Source organism: Lactuca virosa, chromosome 9, assembly GCF_052849685.1.
Source record: "Lactuca virosa cultivar CGN04683 chromosome 9, Lactuca_virosa_CGN04683_v6, whole genome shotgun sequence".
In the NCBI taxonomy this organism is placed as follows: domain Eukaryota; kingdom Viridiplantae; phylum Streptophyta; class Magnoliopsida; order Asterales; family Asteraceae; genus Lactuca; species Lactuca virosa.
The window spans coordinates 140326995-140347225 of NC_136434.1; the positions used below are offsets into that span (position 1 = coordinate 140326995).

The 20231-nt window shown below is 38.6% G+C and overlaps 2 protein-coding genes and 1 pseudogene across 2 annotated transcripts; 2 read left to right on the forward strand and 1 right to left on the reverse strand.

Annotated features, from left to right (window-relative positions):
• Positions 1 to 230: 230 nt before the first annotated feature.
• On the reverse strand, positions 231 to 3550 carry LOC145137428 (uncharacterized). The gene is made up of 5 exons (XM_079071557.1): positions 2290 to 3550; positions 1631 to 2071; positions 1331 to 1504; positions 1006 to 1106; positions 231 to 877 (listed from the first exon to the last, which is right to left on the reverse strand). Exons 1-5 carry the CDS (start codon positions 3316 to 3318, stop codon positions 433 to 435), a joined length of 2190 nt encoding a protein of 729 aa, XP_078927683.1. The 5' UTR covers positions 3319 to 3550; the 3' UTR covers positions 231 to 432.
• Positions 3551 to 12899: 9349 nt separating this feature from the next.
• Positions 12900 to 15772, forward strand: LOC145139854 (YTH domain-containing protein ECT3-like; annotated as a pseudogene).
• A 1198-nt stretch (positions 15773 to 16970) lies between these two features.
• On the forward strand, positions 16971 to 20015 carry LOC145141430 (Pseudouridine synthase family protein). Its single transcript, XM_079074723.1, has 9 exons — positions 16971 to 17292; positions 17388 to 17444; positions 17597 to 17674; positions 17762 to 17898; positions 18023 to 18122; positions 18212 to 18274; positions 19166 to 19414; positions 19499 to 19559; positions 19637 to 20015. Exons 1-9 carry the CDS (start codon positions 17029 to 17031, stop codon positions 19732 to 19734), a joined length of 1107 nt encoding a protein of 368 aa, XP_078930849.1. The 5' UTR covers positions 16971 to 17028; the 3' UTR covers positions 19735 to 20015.
• The last annotated feature ends 216 nt before the right edge of the window (positions 20016 to 20231 follow it).

A 20231-nucleotide genomic window follows, 5' to 3' on the forward strand; every position in this document is an offset into this window, starting at 1 on the left:
TTATGGAGAATATTTTACTATCAATACCCATCCAAACATGCAGGTGTTCATACAAAATTCACAGTTCAATGAAATTAAAGAGTTCAAGAAAAAAAAATTAACTTACGAGTTTTGCTGAAAACAATCATATAGTTACCAACTCTAAAAGGCGTAACGTGAAATTTTAGTTAATATCATCATGAATTACTTACTGCTTGTGTGAAGCTCCTTCCAGAAGAGGTTGAGTTCAATTTGTGGCTAGAACAACATGACCATGATTAGGTCATTATTCTTACATAAATGTAACGATATAGGAAATACACAATTGCCAAGATATGAAAAAGAAGAAACTATGGAGTATGGACCAATCATCACCATAGGTATCAATTCAACAATAGGCAACGCAAACTTCATTATTACAATCAGTTCATTTCCAATCATAAGTTAGAGAACCTAAATGACTTTAAACTCAATTCCTTGCACCATAAGCCCTCTAATCCTCGAGAAAGACTTAAGGTTGAGATAAAGATCCATTTTGTGACTAGTAGTATAAGGGGTTTGATATTCCCCTACTTGTACTTCCATCCAACCATCGTTCCTTCGTTGTGGAACACCTTTCATTTTAGTTCTCTTTAATAGGTTTTGGGTGTTATTGTCATTAATCTTTCGTCTAATAATTGGGGTTTCAGGCAAAAACAAAAGGATATGCTGTGGATCATACTTTGCACTCTTTCTGATCCAACCATGATCACTCACTTCCACAACTTGCCCAACATTAGAGTTTTTTGTTTGTATCTTGTAAACAAGATAACATGCATATCTTGTATAGGGTGACAATATTTTGGAAGTGCAGGTTATCGAAAAGGTTTTTTGAGTACAAAAAGCCACTTCTTTAAATCTGCAAAAAAAATATTGTGTTTAGGAAAGATAACCTTGTTAACAATCAAATTTGAGCTACAAGACGCCTATATATGTTACACATGGCTAGTAGCTACAAGAAAACTAGGTGGAAGATAGAGAAAGAACCTTGATTCAGGTAAAGACCTCCAACTCCACTCTGATTTTCGCAAAACCATTATTGCTGGTAACATATGACATTTCTTCCCATTTTTTGCAAGGGAGAACCACTGTGAACCATAATTGTGTGAGTATTTAGATTGATATACTATACTGGAGTTCATCCCTTTGAAGCGGTAGAACCATGTTCATAGGTTCCACAACAGTGTTAGACTGTTAGTGTATCTCACATCAGTGCGATACTGTCCAATAAGTGCTTTTTTTGAGAAACAATCGTGGACATCACATATATCTTACAAACAACTACGTATATGAGAAAAGATAGGAAATGTACCTCGTCACCATTATTGATTAGGAATCCTTTGCAAAGAATGGAGTAGAGTTCCTTCTTTGTTGTGCATTGCATACTATCTTTTGACAGCCTGATTATGTCTTTATAATCACTTGGCAATTTTTGTTCCCAATATGTGTCTGGCATATCCACCTCCTCATCCTCTTGTTTCTCTACCTATAATATAAAATACACATTACATTTTGATATACTACAAAAACTCTTATTCTTCAAATAACTAAGATACCATCAATCTAACTCATGCTAAGAATGTTTGAAAAAAAAAATTATTTGTGGGCTTACTACTCTCTCAATGGGCTGAAACTCGATGCCTTCTACTCTCAATTGATGTTGCTGGCAATCAAACGTGATATTAAGATCAGCACTTCTCTTGACGCTAGTAAACTGATACAATGTAGTCATGAGCCTTCCACCTTCTCTCTTATATGCTATGTATGAAGTCGAATAGTATATCTCCTCGGCCAATTTATAATTGAGGAATAAAAGTAGGTCCGTACTTTTGTGGTCAATAATATCGAACACAAGGTTTACTGCGTATGTGACATGTGGTGACAAAAGTCGTGGTTTGACGTGCATTTTGAATCTCCAAACAGATGGTGCACTGTAGTTTGCTGGAAATATGCGGGAAGATGAATAGCTGGGAGATGGAGGGAGAATAGGAATCAAACATTCTGCTGCAGATATCATTTCGCAATGTTCACCATTCTTGTTTAACGAAAACCACTGTCCATTAAAAAACCTCAAGTTAGGACATGAATACACTGATCAAACATTTATGAGATCTAGTAGAGAGTTGTTTGTGACCCAATGCATAAATCTAGTCAAAATGTGTTTCTAATCATATGACATTCCATAAATTAACATTTTACAAATCACGAATTACAATTTACCGTTTATAAAATAAATGAAAATAAGAAATAAAAAACAGCATAGCTAATTACCGTTTTTCCGTCGTTAACCAACATTCCTCTGTAGAGAAGCATCCGGAGTTCCTCTTTGGATTCATAGACCTGAGGAGCTACTGAAGTTTTAATCATCTCTTCAAAGTCCACTGGTCCTTCTGTCTTCTGAATATTAAGTGCGGTCTCAAGTTCTTCCACAACAGTAGACATCTTTGGTCGTTCTTCACGAGATTTCTGCAGACACCGATAAGCAATGTCTGAAAATTTTTCCAAGGAACTCAGATTCATCTGTACCTTCATATCTTCAAAGATAATCTGATCTAGTTTCTTCTCTTCATAGCTTTTTTTCCACATTGGCCACAAGCTCAAAAAATGACCATTGTTATATTCAAAGCATAGTCTCCCACACAACACTTCGAATAAGACCATTCCAAAAGAGTATACATCTGATTCTTTTGTTAGGAAATACGTCTCCATATAAAGTGGATCTATATACCCATACGTGCCTACAACATTGGTGGCAAGAAAGCTGTGCTTCTGATTAGTAGGTGCTATTCTCGACAATCCCATGTCAGAAATTTTAGCATTCCAACTCTCATCCAGTAGAATATTGGAGCTTTTTATATCTCGATGAATGACTCTTTGAGGTTCTTCCCCATTGGGCTCATGAAGGTAGCACAGCCCTTTTGCGGCCGTGAGGCATATTTTGAGGCGTTTCCACCAGGTGAGACTGGTGGAACTTAAGTGGCGATCCAGACTTCCGTGAAATGCATGCTCATACACAAGGATCTTCTCATCATCTTCATCACAGAATCCCAGGAGAGAGATGAGATTTTCATGTGTGTAACGGGAAAGAGTCAGGATCTCTTTCAAGAACTCGGGGTTTCCTTGTCCATGCTTACGATCTAAACGTTTAAAAGCAACCTTAGAGTGAGAGAGTACTCCTTTGTACACCTTCCCAAATCCACCTTTTCCAATCACTTTGTTGTCATCAAAGTTGTTGGTAGCTGATTTTACCTCTTCCAGTTGGATTTTAAGATGTTGGGTCTCTTCCAGAAAGGCCTCCATTATACCATTTATTTGTTGATCAAATCGAAATGGTAGCACTTGGAAGGAGATTCATGTAAATCTACTGAAATTATGAAATTTGGGTGGGGTGCTAGCTAGCCTTTTACATTTTTTTGGGTAGGGTGGATCATGGCTAGGATGATGAGGAGGAGGCGGCTTCCATGAAAATGTGTGGAAGCAAAATTCTAATCGAAATGTTGGAAGCAATAGGCCCCACAGAAGGCATCCATGAAATTCAGTGGGTTAGGTGAGATATCCTAATCACATAATATATATATATATATATATATATATATATATATATATATATATATATATATATAACTGGAAAAATGTCATTTTAACCCTATAACTTTTTTATTTGTTTTAAAATTTTATTTTAGGGGAACTAACTCGACTATCACCCGTTCAAAAATTTCTTTAACCTTATATTAGCGGCATGCCACGTAGGATATATGCTGATGAGTTGAACCTGAACGTTTAGTAAGGGGTATTGTAGCACCCTTTGTCATCAGATCACCTATTCAAGCAATCAACTCGACGAGGGTGATCAAATCACCTATTCAAGAAAGAGAAAACACTACCAATCTCAGGTAATCACACCAACCAATTCAACACAAGTAAACCCTCTTTTCAAATGATCAATTCTAGGGCTTATTCTCCTTGCTCATGCGTTTACATACAGTCTTCATAACCTCCATGATTCTCCTTCTCGAAATCCTCTCAAGATTGCCCCTGAAATCAGCTTTTAGTTCAAATGTGTTTGCAATCAATGGCGAGCCCTAATTTCCCAACCTACATTTTCCCGTTTCTACTTCTCACGTCTGCTCACCGAGACCGCACCGTCATCTCAAAGATGTTCTTGAGTATTTCGTCTCGAAGCTTACAATTTCTCAAAATTCTGTCTTCTTTCTCTCTACTTTCGAAGAACAACAACAGTCTGATCAATTCAAAATCTTAGGTTTCAATAATGGTTTGATTCTATGTTTTTTATTTGGATCCTGGTTTACTATGTTTGCGATTTAGTAACCAAGCAATGGATTACTATACCTGGAGGAAGAGACAAATCCCCAAATCGCCACCATAGAAATCTGACAGCCGGAACTGGAGATATCGCCTGAGCAATATGCGTCACCGGAGAAGGGAGCTCTGCCGGAGAATTGGGTGACGTGGGATAAGAGGATAGTTTCTTCTTCGACTTAGATCTAAAGTTGGACTAGGTAGTCTATAAAGTCAACGGATCTACTCATCCACCGATTCTTCCCTTTTATCTTATGTACCCCTTCAAAATTTTGAAATGGAGGGGGTGTTAGCTTTTCGGGGGCATAAGTGTTTTTTTAAAAAGTTACAAAAAGTGAAGTTTTTCTGATTGTTCTAAAAAGTTCGTTTTTACTTGTATCCAAATCCAAGAGTAGCTTTTAAAATGCATTTGTCAAACATCTTTTACCTTTTATCTTCACCTAAAAGGACTTTTGGCCTCTAAAAAGCTAAGCCAAACACCCCCGGACTTCTTAAATCAGAAAAAACCTGGCATGCCCAGGAAGCCAAAAAAAAATCATAGAATATTGATTCGAAAAAGTTTGTTGGGTTAAAATGCATTTTTATCTTATTTATGGTTGTAAGGTTGTTTGGAGTGGGCTCGCTAAATGGAGTCGCTATAGTTGCTAATGGAATCGAAATATCACCCCTATCGCTCGCTACGAGGGTCTCGTTTGGAGCTTGGTGAGATGAGAGAGAAAGATTTGGTGGAAGCTAATTGGCGAAGAGGAGTGTGACCGGATTGCATGACCAAAACCGAAACTTTTTCATTTAAATAAGACAAAACTTTATAAATGGTCCCTGTGGTCTAACAAAATCTGAAGTTTTGTCCCTAACTTTAAAAAACCTTACGGATGGTCCCTGTGGCTTCAAAACTTTTAATGTTTAGTCCTTATGACTAACTCCGTCAGTATTTGTCCGTTAAGTAAATGACATTTTCGTCATTTCACTACTTAGGGACCATTTATGAGGTTTTCTATTATTATTATTTTTAAAAGAAAAAATAAAATTTAATCTCTCTCTCTCTCTCTCTCTCTCTCTCTCTCTCTCTTAAAGCCTAGACCTAAATAAAACCCTCCTTTCTTTCAGTCAAACAGCCGCTCCACCCCTTTTTTCCCTGTATCACTTCCCCATCTCCGTAATCCCCAATTTCTCCTAATTTACACTTACAAAGCTTCCATTTTTGCCACCCAAAATGTCGAAGGAGATAGCGAGAACCACAGGGCTAAATTACATTACCCACACCCAAATGGGTCTAAATCTCTTTTCCTCAAAGGCCCTAAGCCTAATTGGATACTCGGTTTTTGGGTCACCATCCCCACATAGCAAACGATTCGGTACAGGGCTTTATAACTCTCCCCCACTTAAATTGGATTTCGTCCTCGAAATCACTCCTTATCACCCACCTGGGAACCAAACACTACGGCCCACACCATAACTGTTAACAACACTGATCCTTTTACTAACGAACCAACGTTGTTGCTGAATCTGAAGCCTAAAGTTACGTGATCTCCACGCAGGTTGACCCAAATACAGAGCCTTCAGCATGACTGGATCTCCTCAACCCAATATACCATCACATAAACCATGACTTGTCGATGAAACATATGATACATCAATACCATGATGACTCCTAATGTGAGCCTCGTCCATTAACCGTTGTAAAGAAGCACACACAACGCCAACATGATCTACAACTTCCTAGATATAAAACCGAACTTCTAGCGAGAACCACATGGCTAGGGACTCTCAACTACAATCACCGACCCGGATCAAACAATCTGCCTCTCGAGACCGGGAACCCATTAGATCTAAACCTCAAACCGATATTCCAGAACTGAAATTCAACCATTCATTAAATCCACCCCCTTGCCTTTGAGTATGATCACTACCAAACACGCAGAAAAGGACTCAAACATACCAATCGTGAATTTTCCACTAGTTCCAAATCCATCATATTAACCAAAAGCCTTTAATGAACCCTTGACTCCTTGACACTCCATTTCCAACCACTGCTCCTACGAGCAAAGATGAGAAATGCAAGAATTTTCACATTTGCCTCCAATTCTTATCAACTCAAGTGTACCCCCACCTGGCAAATCACTCGATACATTCACCAAGAACTTTATGATTCGAGACTCCATAACCGATACCCAATCTTGATAATCGAACCCCTAATAACAGCTTACAAACAAACGAGATTTATAACGAAAAAATTTCACAGAGACTTTCCGATGCACGAATGATACTCCTAACAACCCTTAACCGTTCCCTTTATCCAAACCAGCTGATTTGTGAGGCTCCCGACTTCCATCAACGCGTCAACACAAAAAGTACCACAAGTAGAAGAAATGAACAATCATGATCATTGGGCCCACAGCCTATGACTGGAATACCCCTACAAGGTCCTCAACATAGGTTTGGATTGCCTTCGAGCCCACGGCATGAGTCTGGAATGCCCTACCCGGCCCTCGGCACATGTTTGGAATGCTCCCGATATCACACTGATGTTGTCGACGTTACATTATTCGCCTAATACTCTGGGCCTAAAGATACTCACCTCATTCCATCGCCTTGTAGGGACCTAACCAACATCCCTCACAATGCCAACTGAGCATAACAATGTCGTAATCTTACCACACATGTCACACCCCCAAACCGAGACGGTGGAAACGTTCGGGGGCGGAGGATGTCATGTACAATATCATCACAATTGAATAATAGTAATCAAAACAACAACAACCATTGTATTGATATCATAGTGTTTACATTGTATTTGAAACATAGCTTGAATGACTTCCAAATGTATATAGTAAAAACTAAGACTAAAAGCTATTATGCTCCGTCTTCTTGAAAACCTGCGCGTGTACCTGCCTACTGGTTTCCTAAGAATACAAGTAATTTTGAAAGTGTATCAACATTTAAGTTGGTGAATTCATAAGTATTTTGTTTTAGAAAATAAGTTCTTTGTTCCTTGAAAATGTTCGTAAGTTCCTCCAGAAAATCCTATATTTTCTTAGTAAAATAGGATGTAGTCTTAGCCCCTTCGGACTCACTTTCATTGGCCATTCTTATCGTTTCTGACGCCACCCCTGCTGCTAATCGCTTACAAGGGGGCTTTTTCTTATGGTGACAATTAGAAAAAAAAAGGATATTTTCCCCATTAAATTTATGTTTCAGAATAAATTTCCAGCCAAAGTAATACATTGGGTGTTTTTAATCTCTTTGATATGCTTACGTTTATGCAATTTTATGAAAATTCTCACACGAAACAACTAAACTTTTGAAAAAGCTCATCTCTTTAATATGCTTATGGTTATGCAAATTTGAAAAACTCTTTTCCTTTTTCATTTTTCCCTGCTGAAAGAATCTTGTGTTTTCATCCACAAAAAAAATCGACTTATTTAAAAGTTAAACTTCATTTTCTATTTGAAATTTCTCTATTTCTTACCAATAATCTGAGATAAACTTGTTGGATTAGTGTCTAAGCCCATAACTATATTTGGTAAGTATTTGACCAGGTTGTGCATGGTCCTTTTGGGTTGCCTTCACCAAAGTAACTTGATAAGATGATTTATGAGGAGAGATGATTAATTATGATTTATTAATATATTATATGAATAATATATTAAAGGAGAAATCATATTGTTTAATTAATATTAGTCAAAAATTAATTAAGAATTAGTTTTGTGGCTAAAAGAGATTAATTAAACTTAGGGGACTAGAATTGTAATTATAAGATAATTGCAATTGGGCTATGGATCACCTTGGAACATAGGTTGGACGAATTCTATGGGAAGCCCATAAGGAATTCGTCCAAGGGGTGTTCTAAAGGGAGTCTATGGGCTGCTTGGAGCCTAAGCAGTCAAATTAGGGTTTCCTTGTTTGATAACCCTAATAGCCTCACTATATAAAGACCCCTATGGCCCCAAAAACGCGGTGAACTCTTTTGGAAGAACCCTAGAACGTTTTTTTTTGGTGCCTCCTCCCTTTTCTTTGTTCATCCTCTTGCTTGTGGTGTTTCTAAGCCATTAGAGGAGTGACACTTGTGACTCTAAGCTCCAAGACAAGAAGATTCAATCCATTCTTGAAGAGGTAATCATCTAGATCTATTCTTATATGTTAATTTCGAAATTTATATGCTAGATTATTGTAACGCCCCATTTTCTGGTATGTGATTTAAATAAAGTAATTTTCATTTCTTAAGGGGTACTCGACGAGTCAGTAGCCCGACTCGTCGAGTAGAAGCGGGATTTGCACGCGATTTAAGTTGGCGACTCGACGAGTCCATATCCCCGGACTCGGCGAGTCTGCCAGTCTGGATGAAACCCTAATTTCGAGGGTTTTCACCCTATTTAAACATCTTATGTGCCCCAAGACGAGCCTCCCTCACCCGCAAAGAGTCCCATACGAAACCCTAGCCGTTCTTAAGCATTTTTGGAGCATTTTCTCACTTGTGAAGGTTTTAGTGCATCTTGGGGATTTGGGAAAGAAGAGAGAAGAGAAGTATTCAAGGGGAGCAAGTAGATCCAGACTTCTGGTTGCATTTCAGTCCCCTTTGAGGTATCAAGCTCGAATCTTTGCTTATTATCAATTAGATCTCTTGAGAAGTTTGCTCTTGTTGATTTTGAGCCCTTTCTAGACCTTAAGGTCGAATTAAGAGTTAATATGATGAATGGACTTCAGATCTAAGCTTTCCAGAGCCTCTTAAGCTCAAGGTTGCCACCTTTATTGAGCCAAGTTTCCATTCCAAGCTTAGATCTCTTCCTTTAGCTTATTTTGGGTATTTGAGCTTCATATTAGCATGCATGCACGTAAAGTTAGAAACTTTACGTGAAAAACCAGCCCTAGGAGCCCAGATCTATGAATGGAATGCACTGGATTCGAGCAGAATCGACTGTTTAGTAATGACATGCATGGGACTTGGCGAGTCGTTCTTCAGGCTCGACGAGTCGAGTCGCGAGTCCCCGATTTTCCCCATTTGAGAGTTTAAGGTGGAATCAGTGAGTAGGTAATGGACTCGGTGAGTTAAGGCTCAGATCTAGTAGTGGAAGGACTCGACGAGTTGTTCATACAACTCGACGAGTCAAGGACTGATCTCATTCATAGGATGAAGGAGGACTCGGCGAGTCAGATGAAGATGAACTAGATGTTAGTATCGAAGAAGAACTCGTCGAGCCTTTGCCAAACTCGACGAGTAGAAGCAGGTAGAGGATTAGAAAGGATGATAGGGACTCGGCGAGTTGGCGGCCCAACTCGGCGAGTCCGGTCAACTGAAAGTTGACTTTGACCAGGAAGTTGACTTTGACCAGGAAGTTGACTTTGACCAGGGGTAAAATAGTCATTTTACCTTGAGATTGTTGACCCTTCATGGGAGGGTTTGGGTGCCGTACTGGGGAGGAGTACGACAGGTGTTGATGGATGAGGCCCACAAGTCTCGATTCTCCATCCATCCAGGGGCGACGAAGATGTATAGAGATCTTCGACCTGATTATTGGTGGCCCTGCATGAAGCGGGACGTAGCTTGATACGTGGAGAGATGCCTGACCTGCAGGAAGGTCAAGGCGGAGCATCAGAGACCCCACGGCAAGATGCAGCCGTTAGACATTCTCGTGTGGAAATAGGAGGATATCACCATGGATTTTGATCACTAAGCTTCCCAGGACCACACGTGGAGTTGATTCGATTTGGGTCATAGTGGATCGGCTGACCAAGAGCGCGCATTTCATACCGATTCAGGAGAGTATATCGGCCGAGAAGCTAGCTGATATTTATGTGCGTGAGGTAGTGGCACGGCATGGAGTGCCTGTCTCGGTGGTGTCAGACCGAGATGTCCGGTTTACTTCCAGATTTTGGAAGCGGTTCCATGACGAGATGGGTACTCGTCTCCATTTCAGCACCGCTTTCCACCCTCAGACGGATGGACAGGGCGAGAGGATGATTCAGACTCTTGAGGACATGCTTCGGGCATGTGTACTAGATTTCGGTGGCAGTTAGGATACGTATCTTCCATTGGCGGAATTTTCGTATAACAACAGCTATCACTCCAGTATAGACCGACCTCCCTTCGAGATGCTCTACGGGAGGAAGTGCAGGACCCCAATCTGTTGGCGTGAGGTCGGTCAGCGAGTCATGGGGAGTACAGAGGTGGTACTCAAGACCACAGAGTTGATCCAGCAGGTCCGTAGCAGACTGCAGACTGCGCATAGTCGGCAGAAGAGTTACGCCGACAGGAGGCGTTCGGATTTGGAGTTTCAGGTGGGCGATATGGTCCTCCTGAAGGTATCACCCTGGAAGGGTGTTATCAGGTTCCGGAGGAGGGGCAAGTTGGGCCCCAGGTTCATTGGTCCGTTTAGGGTTTTGGCCCGGGTGGGTCGGGTTGCTTATCGGTTGAATCTTCCAGCAGAGCTTAGCCACATCCACAACACTTTCCATGTTTCTCAGTTGAGGAAGTGTTTGGCGGACGAGTCAGCAGTTGTACCCTTGGAGGATATTCAGGTTGATAGCAGCCTGAATTATATTGAGAGGCCCGTTGCGATCTTGGATCGGAAAACGAAGACCTTGAGGAACAAGGTAGTCCAACTAGTGAAGGTGCAGTGGCAGCACCAGAAGGGTTCAGAATGGACGTGGGAGGCCGAGGAGGAAAGGAGGGAGCATTACCCAGAGATATTTATAGATTCAGCAGCAACATACTTCGAGGACGAAGTCTAAAATAAGTGGGGGAGAGTTGTAACGCCCCATTTCTGGTTTTAGTGCATCTTGGGGATTTGGGAAAGAAGAGAGAAGAGAAGTATTCAAGGGGAGCAAGTAGATCCATACTTCTGGTTGCATTTCAGTCCCCTTTGAGCCGGGGAGTTCCGGAGCAGCAGTCAGATAGTCTCAGATTTAGCACCTCAGCAGCCAACGTTACGAGGTGAGTTTTCTTCCAGTAGGAACGGGTCTACGGCCACAATGCCGGCCCGTTTAGTTAGCAGCAGTTCCGGACTTCGGTCTGATGCAGTAGTTCGGTGTGCTTGATGTCTTTGTGATTCAAGTATGTCTTTGTGTTATGTGTTCCGGACTTCGGTCCGATGCAGTATGCAGTATATGTGTTTATGCTAGTAGTTATGATTATGTTATGATATGTTCAGTCAGTTCCGGACCTTGGTCCGATGCAGAGGGCAAGGCCCTGGTTAGTTCCGGACTTCGGTCCGATGCAGTTTCCGGACTTTGGTCCGATGCAGAGGGCAAGGCCCTGGTTGGTTCCGGACTTCAGTCCGATGCAGTTTCCGGACTTCGGTCCAATGCAGAGGGCAAGGCCCTGGTTAGTTCCGGACTTCGGTCCGATGCAGTTTTCGGACTTCGGTCTGATGCAGTGGGAAAGGCCCAGTAGTTGCTTTATATGTTATTGTATGGTATGTGGTAGTTTGGGGGAGCTCACTAAGCTTTGTGCTTACAGTTTCAGTTTTTGGTTTCAGGTACTTCCGCTAGTAAGGGGAAGAGCTCGGGATGATGACATGGCACACACCACAGCTTCAGTTTGTCCTGGGAGTTTTATTCGGATATTTTGATATGTTTTGACATCAGTTGATTTGATAAATTTATTATGACATTTTGAGACGCATGATCCATGGATTTATCTTGTAATATTTGATATTATGGTTTAGTAGAGTTTTCAAACGAAAATTTTTGGGTTGTATTTTTGGGATGTTTCAATTATGGTTCTTGAGTCTTGGATGAATTGCATGTACAATAGAGAAACCTAGATCCAAGCATTAGGGTTTGTATGAGCACATATGATGTTCTTGTGTATAAAACTCATCAGTGGTATCAGAGCCTTGATTGGTTTCTATTGTATTGATGCTTAGTGTTTCATTCTTGATTGCAAAGTTGAGTTTTTGGCCATCTGCCTGACAAACTCGTCGAGTCCCAATGTGGACTCGTCGAGTAGGATGATAATGCAGTTTCTTCAGTCATTGGTAAGGGCGTTGCAGATCAAAGTGAATATTATCCTCCCACAATTGGTTATGATCATCATCATCCAGGTTTAGAATTCACTCAAATTTGCCTTTTTGGGCTATTTTTCGATGAAGAAAATGATAAGGGCATTCATGTCTTTTTCATAGACAAAAGGTAGAGGGCGAGTCCCTGTCCTACCTTTTTAGGTGGAGCAAAAATTATAATTTTTGTTTCATTGACATCAGTCTCAGTCAAATGCATGACAACATGTATTGTCTTGTCATGTCATCTTTATTGTGGATTTCTATGATTTATTTGAGATTGGATTAGCTTATATTTTCTCTTTTACAGGAAATAATGAAACATATAATCATTTGGATGGTTGTTGCCATCAAAATTCCAGTGGGGCCTCATTCATGGGTAATAATGGTTCACTTCTCTACTTTATGCCTGGCTACAACCCATATGCAGGTCAGAATTTCTTGGGTGTTGATGGGCAAAATCGTCATTTTCCATAATCAGAAGGCATGCCACGCTACTTGTGGAATTCTACATACAGTGATGCAAGATACCAAAATTCCACGTCTTGGGGCTCGAAATCTGCCATGGTTTCTAATGGTTTAATGAAGTCAAATGGTTTTAGTTACCAAAGATTCCCAAATTACCCTCTTGATATACAGTCAACATCTAATATCTCTCGGTCGTTTCTCCAGACTCCACAACTCTGCTCAGTGAACAAGGTGTGTAATCCTTTTTTCAAAATCCACTTCTTTTGTCCCATAATAACAATGATTGACATGACACATAGTTTAATAAGAGTACTTATATTACCTAAAATGACCCTTGATATTACAAAGAGAACCAAAATCAATGTAACAAAATTCTTTTAATGATTGCTAATGGGTAAAACATGTAAATGTGAGTTGGAATCAAATAATTATACCTTTTTACCATTTAAAAAGATCAGTTTATCCCAATACCCAACATTGAAAAGAGCAATATATACAAAAGCACAATGTATTTTCACCATTTCTCTATTTAACCATTAAACTGTTGTTTTCTTTTTTATGATTATTATAATAACTGCAGTCTGGAGGTGTTGCAAAGGGTATCAACCATGCTCAAATTTCTCATCTTTTCTCTATCAAAACCAAGGTCTTTTTGCAAACTATTCCATGATCCATGCTTCCAAAGTGAGAGATAAATCATACAAAAATGGAGAATCTGAAGAATTAACTTGTGGGCTGATGACGTGCCTGGGGCAGCACGGCAGAAGCACGAGCCGGACACGCCAGCCGGGCCCGGTCCAGCAGGCTTAGCATCCGCTGGCACCCCCGGGATGGGAAGGCACAGGCGAAAGGCTCGCGCACGCTAACTGGGCCCAGCCCAGCAGGCTTAGCGCCCGCTGGCGCCCTCGGGAGCGGAACGCACAGGCGAAAGGCTCACGCCCGCCTAGAGACGCTCCCAGCTCCAAGACAAAAGAAACGTTCAGGAGACAAGCAAAAGGATCAGACCATTACCGTCAGAGCCAATAAGAGCGCCCTAAAGGTTAAAGGCGTATGACTCTCCAATCAGCACCCCTGATCCTGTCTCCCCAAAAAAGCGATCTTGTCTGGTACGGATCAGGCAAGGGAGCTAGGTATAAAAGGATACGCTCTCAGACCTACGAGGGAAGCTCTCTGGACTCTCTAAGAGCGCACACCCAAAGATCCTAAACACTCTCTAACTTGACCGTCGGAGCGTTCTTCCGGGAACTCCTCCCGGAAAGCGGCTGACGGCCCTCTTCCTTTGTGATTTTGCAGAGGCAATCGAGAATCCAAGGGAACGATACCGATCGAGCCAGCTCAAGGTCGCATCATGGGCATAGGGCTCAAAGCAGCATACTCGAGCATTAAGAATCTGGGAATTCCTTTAAAAGTGATCAATATAATCTTGATGGGTTTCAGACTAAATATGAACAAGCTAAATTCTACATCATCAAGTCATACAGTGAAGATGATGTTCATAAGTGTGTTAAATATGATGTTTGGTCAAGTACACCAAATGGCAACAAGAAGTTGGATATTGCTTTCCTTGAGGCCGAAGGAAAAAGAAGAGAAACAGGTTCAATGTGTCCGATTTTCTTATTTTTTTTCAGTAAGTGAATTTATATGTTACTTGAGTTATGCATGACAAGACATGACATGATAGTTTGTTACTATGTCAATAAGACAAAAATTGCAACTATTTTTGACCCATCCAAGTGGGAATGAGACTGATGTGATGTGAGCGGGACGAAAATTGCAATTTTTTGTCTCGTACAAAAAGATGGGAGAGAGACGGGTACGGATGTGATGTCAACTTTTTTGTCCTATTCAAAAAAGGTGAAGTAAGGTGGGACAAGGATTGAGACTGATGTGATTGATGTCAACATGATAAAAGTTCTTTTTTTTTGTCTTATCCAACAAACGGAAAGAAGGTGAGACATGAACTCACATGGATATCTTATATGTGCAAATGACGTGAATGATCTTTTCATTCTCAACATTAAAAACAATCCTACAAAGTTTGTCCTGTCCAATCTCATACAGTACAGTTATATGTCTTGTGATTATGCAGGTAGATGGGAGCGGACAGTTTGTGGGTGTTGCTGAAATGACAGGGCGAGTTGTTTTTGAAAAAGATATTGGATTTTTGGCAACTTGATAAATGGAGTGGCTTCTTCCCATTAAAATGCCATATTATTAAAGACATCCCAACACACAATTAAGACACATTATTCTTGAAAACAATGATAATCGGCGTGTTACTTACACTAGGGACACTCAGGAGGTATCTTTTAGCCATGTCCCTATTAAGTCCATTAAGTAAATAAGGAAAAATTTAAATATAGCTTACCATATTAAGTCATGTATCGGGTTGGATTACAACAAGGTTTAGAGATGCTTGATATTTTCAAAAGCTACCTATCAATAACATCTTTGCTAGATGACTTGAGCTTCTACTAGAATCGTGAGAAGTCGCTTAAAGCCAGAAGGATTTGTAAAGTTGCCTTCCAACCAGAGGTGCACATTCCAGAACTGCTTAATTCTTGTCTTGTTGTTCACTTGCACACATTTTTAGAGCTATTTCTATTGATAAGGGTGAAAAGGGTATCCACATCTTTTGCACATATGAGAGATGGAGAATAAGTCGTCCTACCTTTCTGGGTGGGACAAAAAATTCACATCAGTCTTGAGATAGTCTTGATCTCAGTTTCAGTTGGATGCATGCCAAACATAATACAATTTGGCATGCCATGCAAAACAGTACAATCTGCCATGTCATGTGATGTAATGTGATGTTACTAATGGTGACTTTGTGTTTGCAGAAGAATTCAAAACCAGGAGACGTATTATTGAGCATAAATGGGTCCTTGGATCCGACTTCATCTCTCACCAATCTTACAAGAAACCTGTCTCTCAATACAAACATCCCAAAAAACAAGCCTCCGGTGTAGTTATGCTTGTGTAGATGGTAGCATTTTAATGATTTCGATGTGTTTTTTTGTTGATTTATTTTACTTAGAACTTGTAATTTGTTTGTTTAGTGGAGTAAAACTTAGGTTTTAACACGATTTAGCACTTCTTTAAAAAAAGGTAATACTACCTATAAATACCGGTAAAATTGCATTTTTTGAACAGGTGAAATAAATTCAAGTCAAATATATACGAAAAAACTACGGGTGTCAAATTGGGCAATCATGTTGTGTTTTTGTTTGACACGATAAGGTTTATGTAACACAAACGCGATTCGATGTTATGTTTATTTTCATTAACATGAAAACGAGTCGATTAAAACACGACACGATAAATATAAAGACAATACAAATATTAGTTTATTTAATTCATATTTAATTATATATAACGCGACAAACACGAAAAACAAATGCTAAATTGTGTTGAATTTTGAACAGTCTTGATGTGTTTTTTACACTCGACATGAACACAAATTCAAATTTTAATTTCGTTACAATTTCATTTTGTATCGCATATTTTTGTCATGTTATACCCCTGAAAAGACTATTATTAGCTAATTAGTTACCATCTGAACTCATTATACACTAAACACACTAGGTAAAAAGTAATAGTTTGCTTGTAGGGTAATAGTAAGTAATGAGAATTAATAGGCGAACGAGAATCCTTAAGGGGTGTTTGGGATTACTTTTTGATGTTAAAAGTCTTTTTTGTAAAATGACTTTTTGGCTAGTAACTTTTTTCAAAAGATAATCTTTAAAATGTGTTTGTATTTGTATTTAAGGTAAAAGTCATATTTTCATGTTAAAAAATCCCAAAAGTCACAAAAAAAATAATAGGATTTTGTGATTTTTGAAACACTAATCCTTAAGGGGTGTCTGAGATTACTTTTTGATGTTAAAAGTCCTTTTTGTAAAAAGACTTTTTGCTAGTAACTTTTTTCAAAAGTTAGTCTTTAAAATGTATTTGTATTTGCTTTTAAGGTAAAAGTCATCTTTTCATGTTAAAAAGTCCCAAAAGTCAAAAAAAAAAAAAAAAAAGATTTTGTGACTTTTAAAATACTAATTTTTCCTTATATATTTTAAAAGGTATTTTGGATTATCCAAATATCTTTTTAGCTATTTTTTAACTTTTTGAAAGGTTAAAAGGGAAAAGTTGTTAGCAATCCCAAACGTACTCTTATTCTCGTTGAGACATAAACCCATGGAAACCCTTTGAAGAAAGCGGGGGAAAGTAAACAATGACAGACGACGATCAATCGCAGCCGTTGGGAACTAATCACTCGCCGCATAAACGCTCTGAATCTCCCCATCGGCCATTGAAAATCGCAAAAATCTCCGAAGAAGACGCCGAAGCAGAATCAGAAGCAGGGGAAAATAGAACAATGGGGCAAAACCCTAATACGATTCAGAGATACTTGGTTGCAATCGAATACATTGGAACTCGCTTTTCTGGTGCTCAACAACAAGCACCTAATTGCAGGACCGTTGTCGGTGTTCTCCAGGTAGTTCCTTTTTTTTTTTTATCATTACGTCAAGCTTTAAACGATTCATTGATTGATAATGTCAACAAAATTTACGTTTTCGTTGTTTCATGTAGAACGCATTTCACAAGTTCATCGGTCAACCAGTTTCCATTTTCTGCTCGAGTCGTACAGTAAGCTAACAATGGGGATTTAATTTCTATTGTTTTACATTGGCAACTGTATTGATTCTCTCTATCAAAAAACTTAGCTAAATTTCTTTTTTTCCTCATCCCCTCTTACATTTTCATATGCTGTTTCAAATCTATATACTTTACATGTGCAGGATGCAGGAGTACATGCTTTATCAAATGTTTGTCATGTAGATGTAGAACGAATAAGCAAAAGAAAACCAAGTGAAGTGGTAACTTCCATATAAAATTAGATTTTTTTTCTATGTTTTTCTCTCCAGTTGGCGTTCAATTAAGCTTGAATTTATCAAAATTTGCAGTTGCCACCTTATGAACCTTCTGTGGTCAAGAAAGCTGTCAACCATTTCTTACAGAAGCATGAAGGTGATATAACGATTATTGATGTTCGATGTGTTGCTGCTGATTTTCATGCTAGATATAAAGCTCAAGAGCGAACGTAGGTATCAATAATTACACTATCAAGATTTATCATCTTAACATCAATAAAGTTGTATTCTTTCGATGATGAGGATGTGGGGGTATTTAAGTCTTTTAATCATAATGTGTACATGTTCCTGCAGTTACTTCTACCGGATTCTATCAGGTCCGGAACATTTATCGACTTTTGAGAAAGGTCGGGCATGGCATGTGGCTGAGGAACTAGATCTGCCTGCAATGCAGGTTTGATTAATATTGTGTCCATGAAGTATAAATTTATGTTTACATTAGTTTTAGTGATTATTAATTCAATCTATAATTTGTTGATAAAGAAAGCTTGCAAAGTTCTTGTGGGACTTCATGATTTCACTTCTTTTCGAGCTTCTGGTTGCCAGGTTCTCATCTTGTCCTAAATGAAATACATTAATTTCATTGTAGTTTTCTTTTTTTGTTGTATGATAGTTATAAGGTAGTATGTTAGCTAGTGATTATGGTGATCATATTTGGTCTTGATTAAATGAAATGGGCCATTCCATTTGAATGAAAAAGAAAATTTTGTTTTGCTTGATGGAATGGATCAGTTCTGAAAGAATCTGATTCCTTTCATTTTGTTAAGAGTAAATTACAAAACAGTCCCTGTGTTTTTTTTTATAATGTTTACTTGAATTGAACTTTTTTCAAAATTTGTCCTTATTTCAAGGTTTCATATCGATTTTGGTCCCTCGAACCTTGAAATATGGACCAAAATTGAAAAAGGTTTCAATTTTGGACTGAACATGGTAAAAATCAGAAAGTAGAATGACCATTCTTGTAGTTTACTTTTTTGTTAGTTTTCATTTCTTTGGCAGGGGTGTTTTTACATTCAATCATGGAAATGGAATGAAAAATTGTAACATAACCCATTTCTATTCATAAAATTTTTGGTGATGAATATATATATTTAAGAGTTTCATGATTTTATTTAAATTATATATATATTTTTTCTTATGATAACTAGAAAATATTTTTTAATCGTAGTCTTATTTGGGTTTTAATGAACTTTTTGTTTGTGTTCAATTTTATTTTTAGTTTTGTAAAAATTAAACTCAACAGCTATAATTAATTAAATATAATATAAAATTTCATATGAATATTCATTCCATTCCTACAAACCAACTAAACATGATCATGGAACGTAATTACTCATTCCATTACCATTGTCATTCCATTCCATCCAACCAAACAGACCCATAATTTTATGTAATTCCCTCGCTTCATTTTCTTCAATGATTCTTCACAATTCACAGGCAAAATCACCAATCAGAAACTTAGATGAACTTAATGTTATCGAGGTTTTCCCATCTCCATATTTCCCATCAGCAAAGGAAAGGGAAATACAAAATTCTGCATGTTCTGAGTCAGAAGGGCAATCTTGTAATTTTAATAAAAATAAAGTTGAATGGTCTGTTGGTGAGGCGAGTCTAGGGTTTGGAATGAGGAGAAGGCACCGATGCTTTGTGGTTACTGCACGAGCGCGTTCTTTTCTTTACCATCAGGTTGGTATTAATTATTAAAGGGTATTTTAGACATTTGACTATTGATCAATTATTTTATTTGATTTTATAAGTTACCTGATACAGGTTAGGCTTCTTGTTGGTGCTATAAAATCTGTGGGTACTGGAGATTTCACGGTGTCTGATGGTAAAATTTAGTAATATTATATGTTATTAGGAGATTAATTTATTAATTATTTATCCAATTTGATGTGTTTTTTTTAGTTGAAAGAATCTTGGAAGCAAAGACAGTAACGGCCAATGGTCCTATGGCTCCTGCTTGTGGTCTTTACCTTGCTCATGTCAAATACGATCTCCCATGATCTGTTTATGACAGGTGGCAAAAGGTCTTGTTTGTTACACATGACAATTATTGTCTTTGGTCTGCATTGGACTGAGACTGATATACTCTGTCAATAGGACAACAAGGACTCCCTCTCAATCTAACATCAAATTCGTACACCATAAGTAATGTTAGAAAGGGGGTGTGATGTTTTGACATTATTAATAATTTGTAATGGTATAGCCAAGTGTAGCATACCAAAAAGAATGTTGTTTTGGTGTTTTATTTAAATGAGTTTAGGGAAGGAGAGTTGATAGATTATTCTTTTTTGTTCTTGGATTGGTGGAATTCACCCTCTTTGGGAGTGATTTTGTTACTTCATTTCCAAGTTATTAGGATTAAGCAATAGTTCCATATGTTTGGTTGTTAGAGAATTAATCATCTTGTTAGGATTCTAGATTTTTGGCGTATAAGTCTAGCTTTAGTTTAATCATTCTGATCTCGTCTCCATTGAAATTGTACCTATTTTACTTCTTC

What these genes read in the sequence shown, in the direction of transcription:
- LOC145137428 (XM_079071557.1), bottom strand. Translation starts at nt 3,318, where the DNA reads ATGGAGGCCTTTCTGGAAGAGACCCAACATCTTAAAATCCAACTGGAA. An exon ending in TAATCAATAATGGTGACGAG is followed by an intron (nt 1,107 to 1,330) that starts GTACATTTCCTA and finishes TATGGTTCACAG; the next exon opens with TGGTTCTCCCTTGCAAAAAA. An exon ending in AGGTCTTTACCTGAATCAAG is followed by an intron (nt 878 to 1,005) that starts GTTCTTTCTCTA and finishes TTTTTTTTGCAG; the next exon opens with ATTTAAAGAAGTGGCTTTTT.
- LOC145141430 (XM_079074723.1), top strand. Translation starts at nt 17,029, where the DNA reads ATGACAGACGACGATCAATCGCAGCCGTTGGGAACTAATCACTCGCCG. An exon ending in CCGTTGTCGGTGTTCTCCAG is followed by an intron (nt 17,293 to 17,387) that starts GTAGTTCCTTTT and finishes TGTTTCATGTAG; the next exon opens with AACGCATTTCACAAGTTCAT. An exon ending in TTTTCTGCTCGAGTCGTACA is followed by an intron (nt 17,445 to 17,596) that starts GTAAGCTAACAA and finishes TTACATGTGCAG; the next exon opens with GATGCAGGAGTACATGCTTT.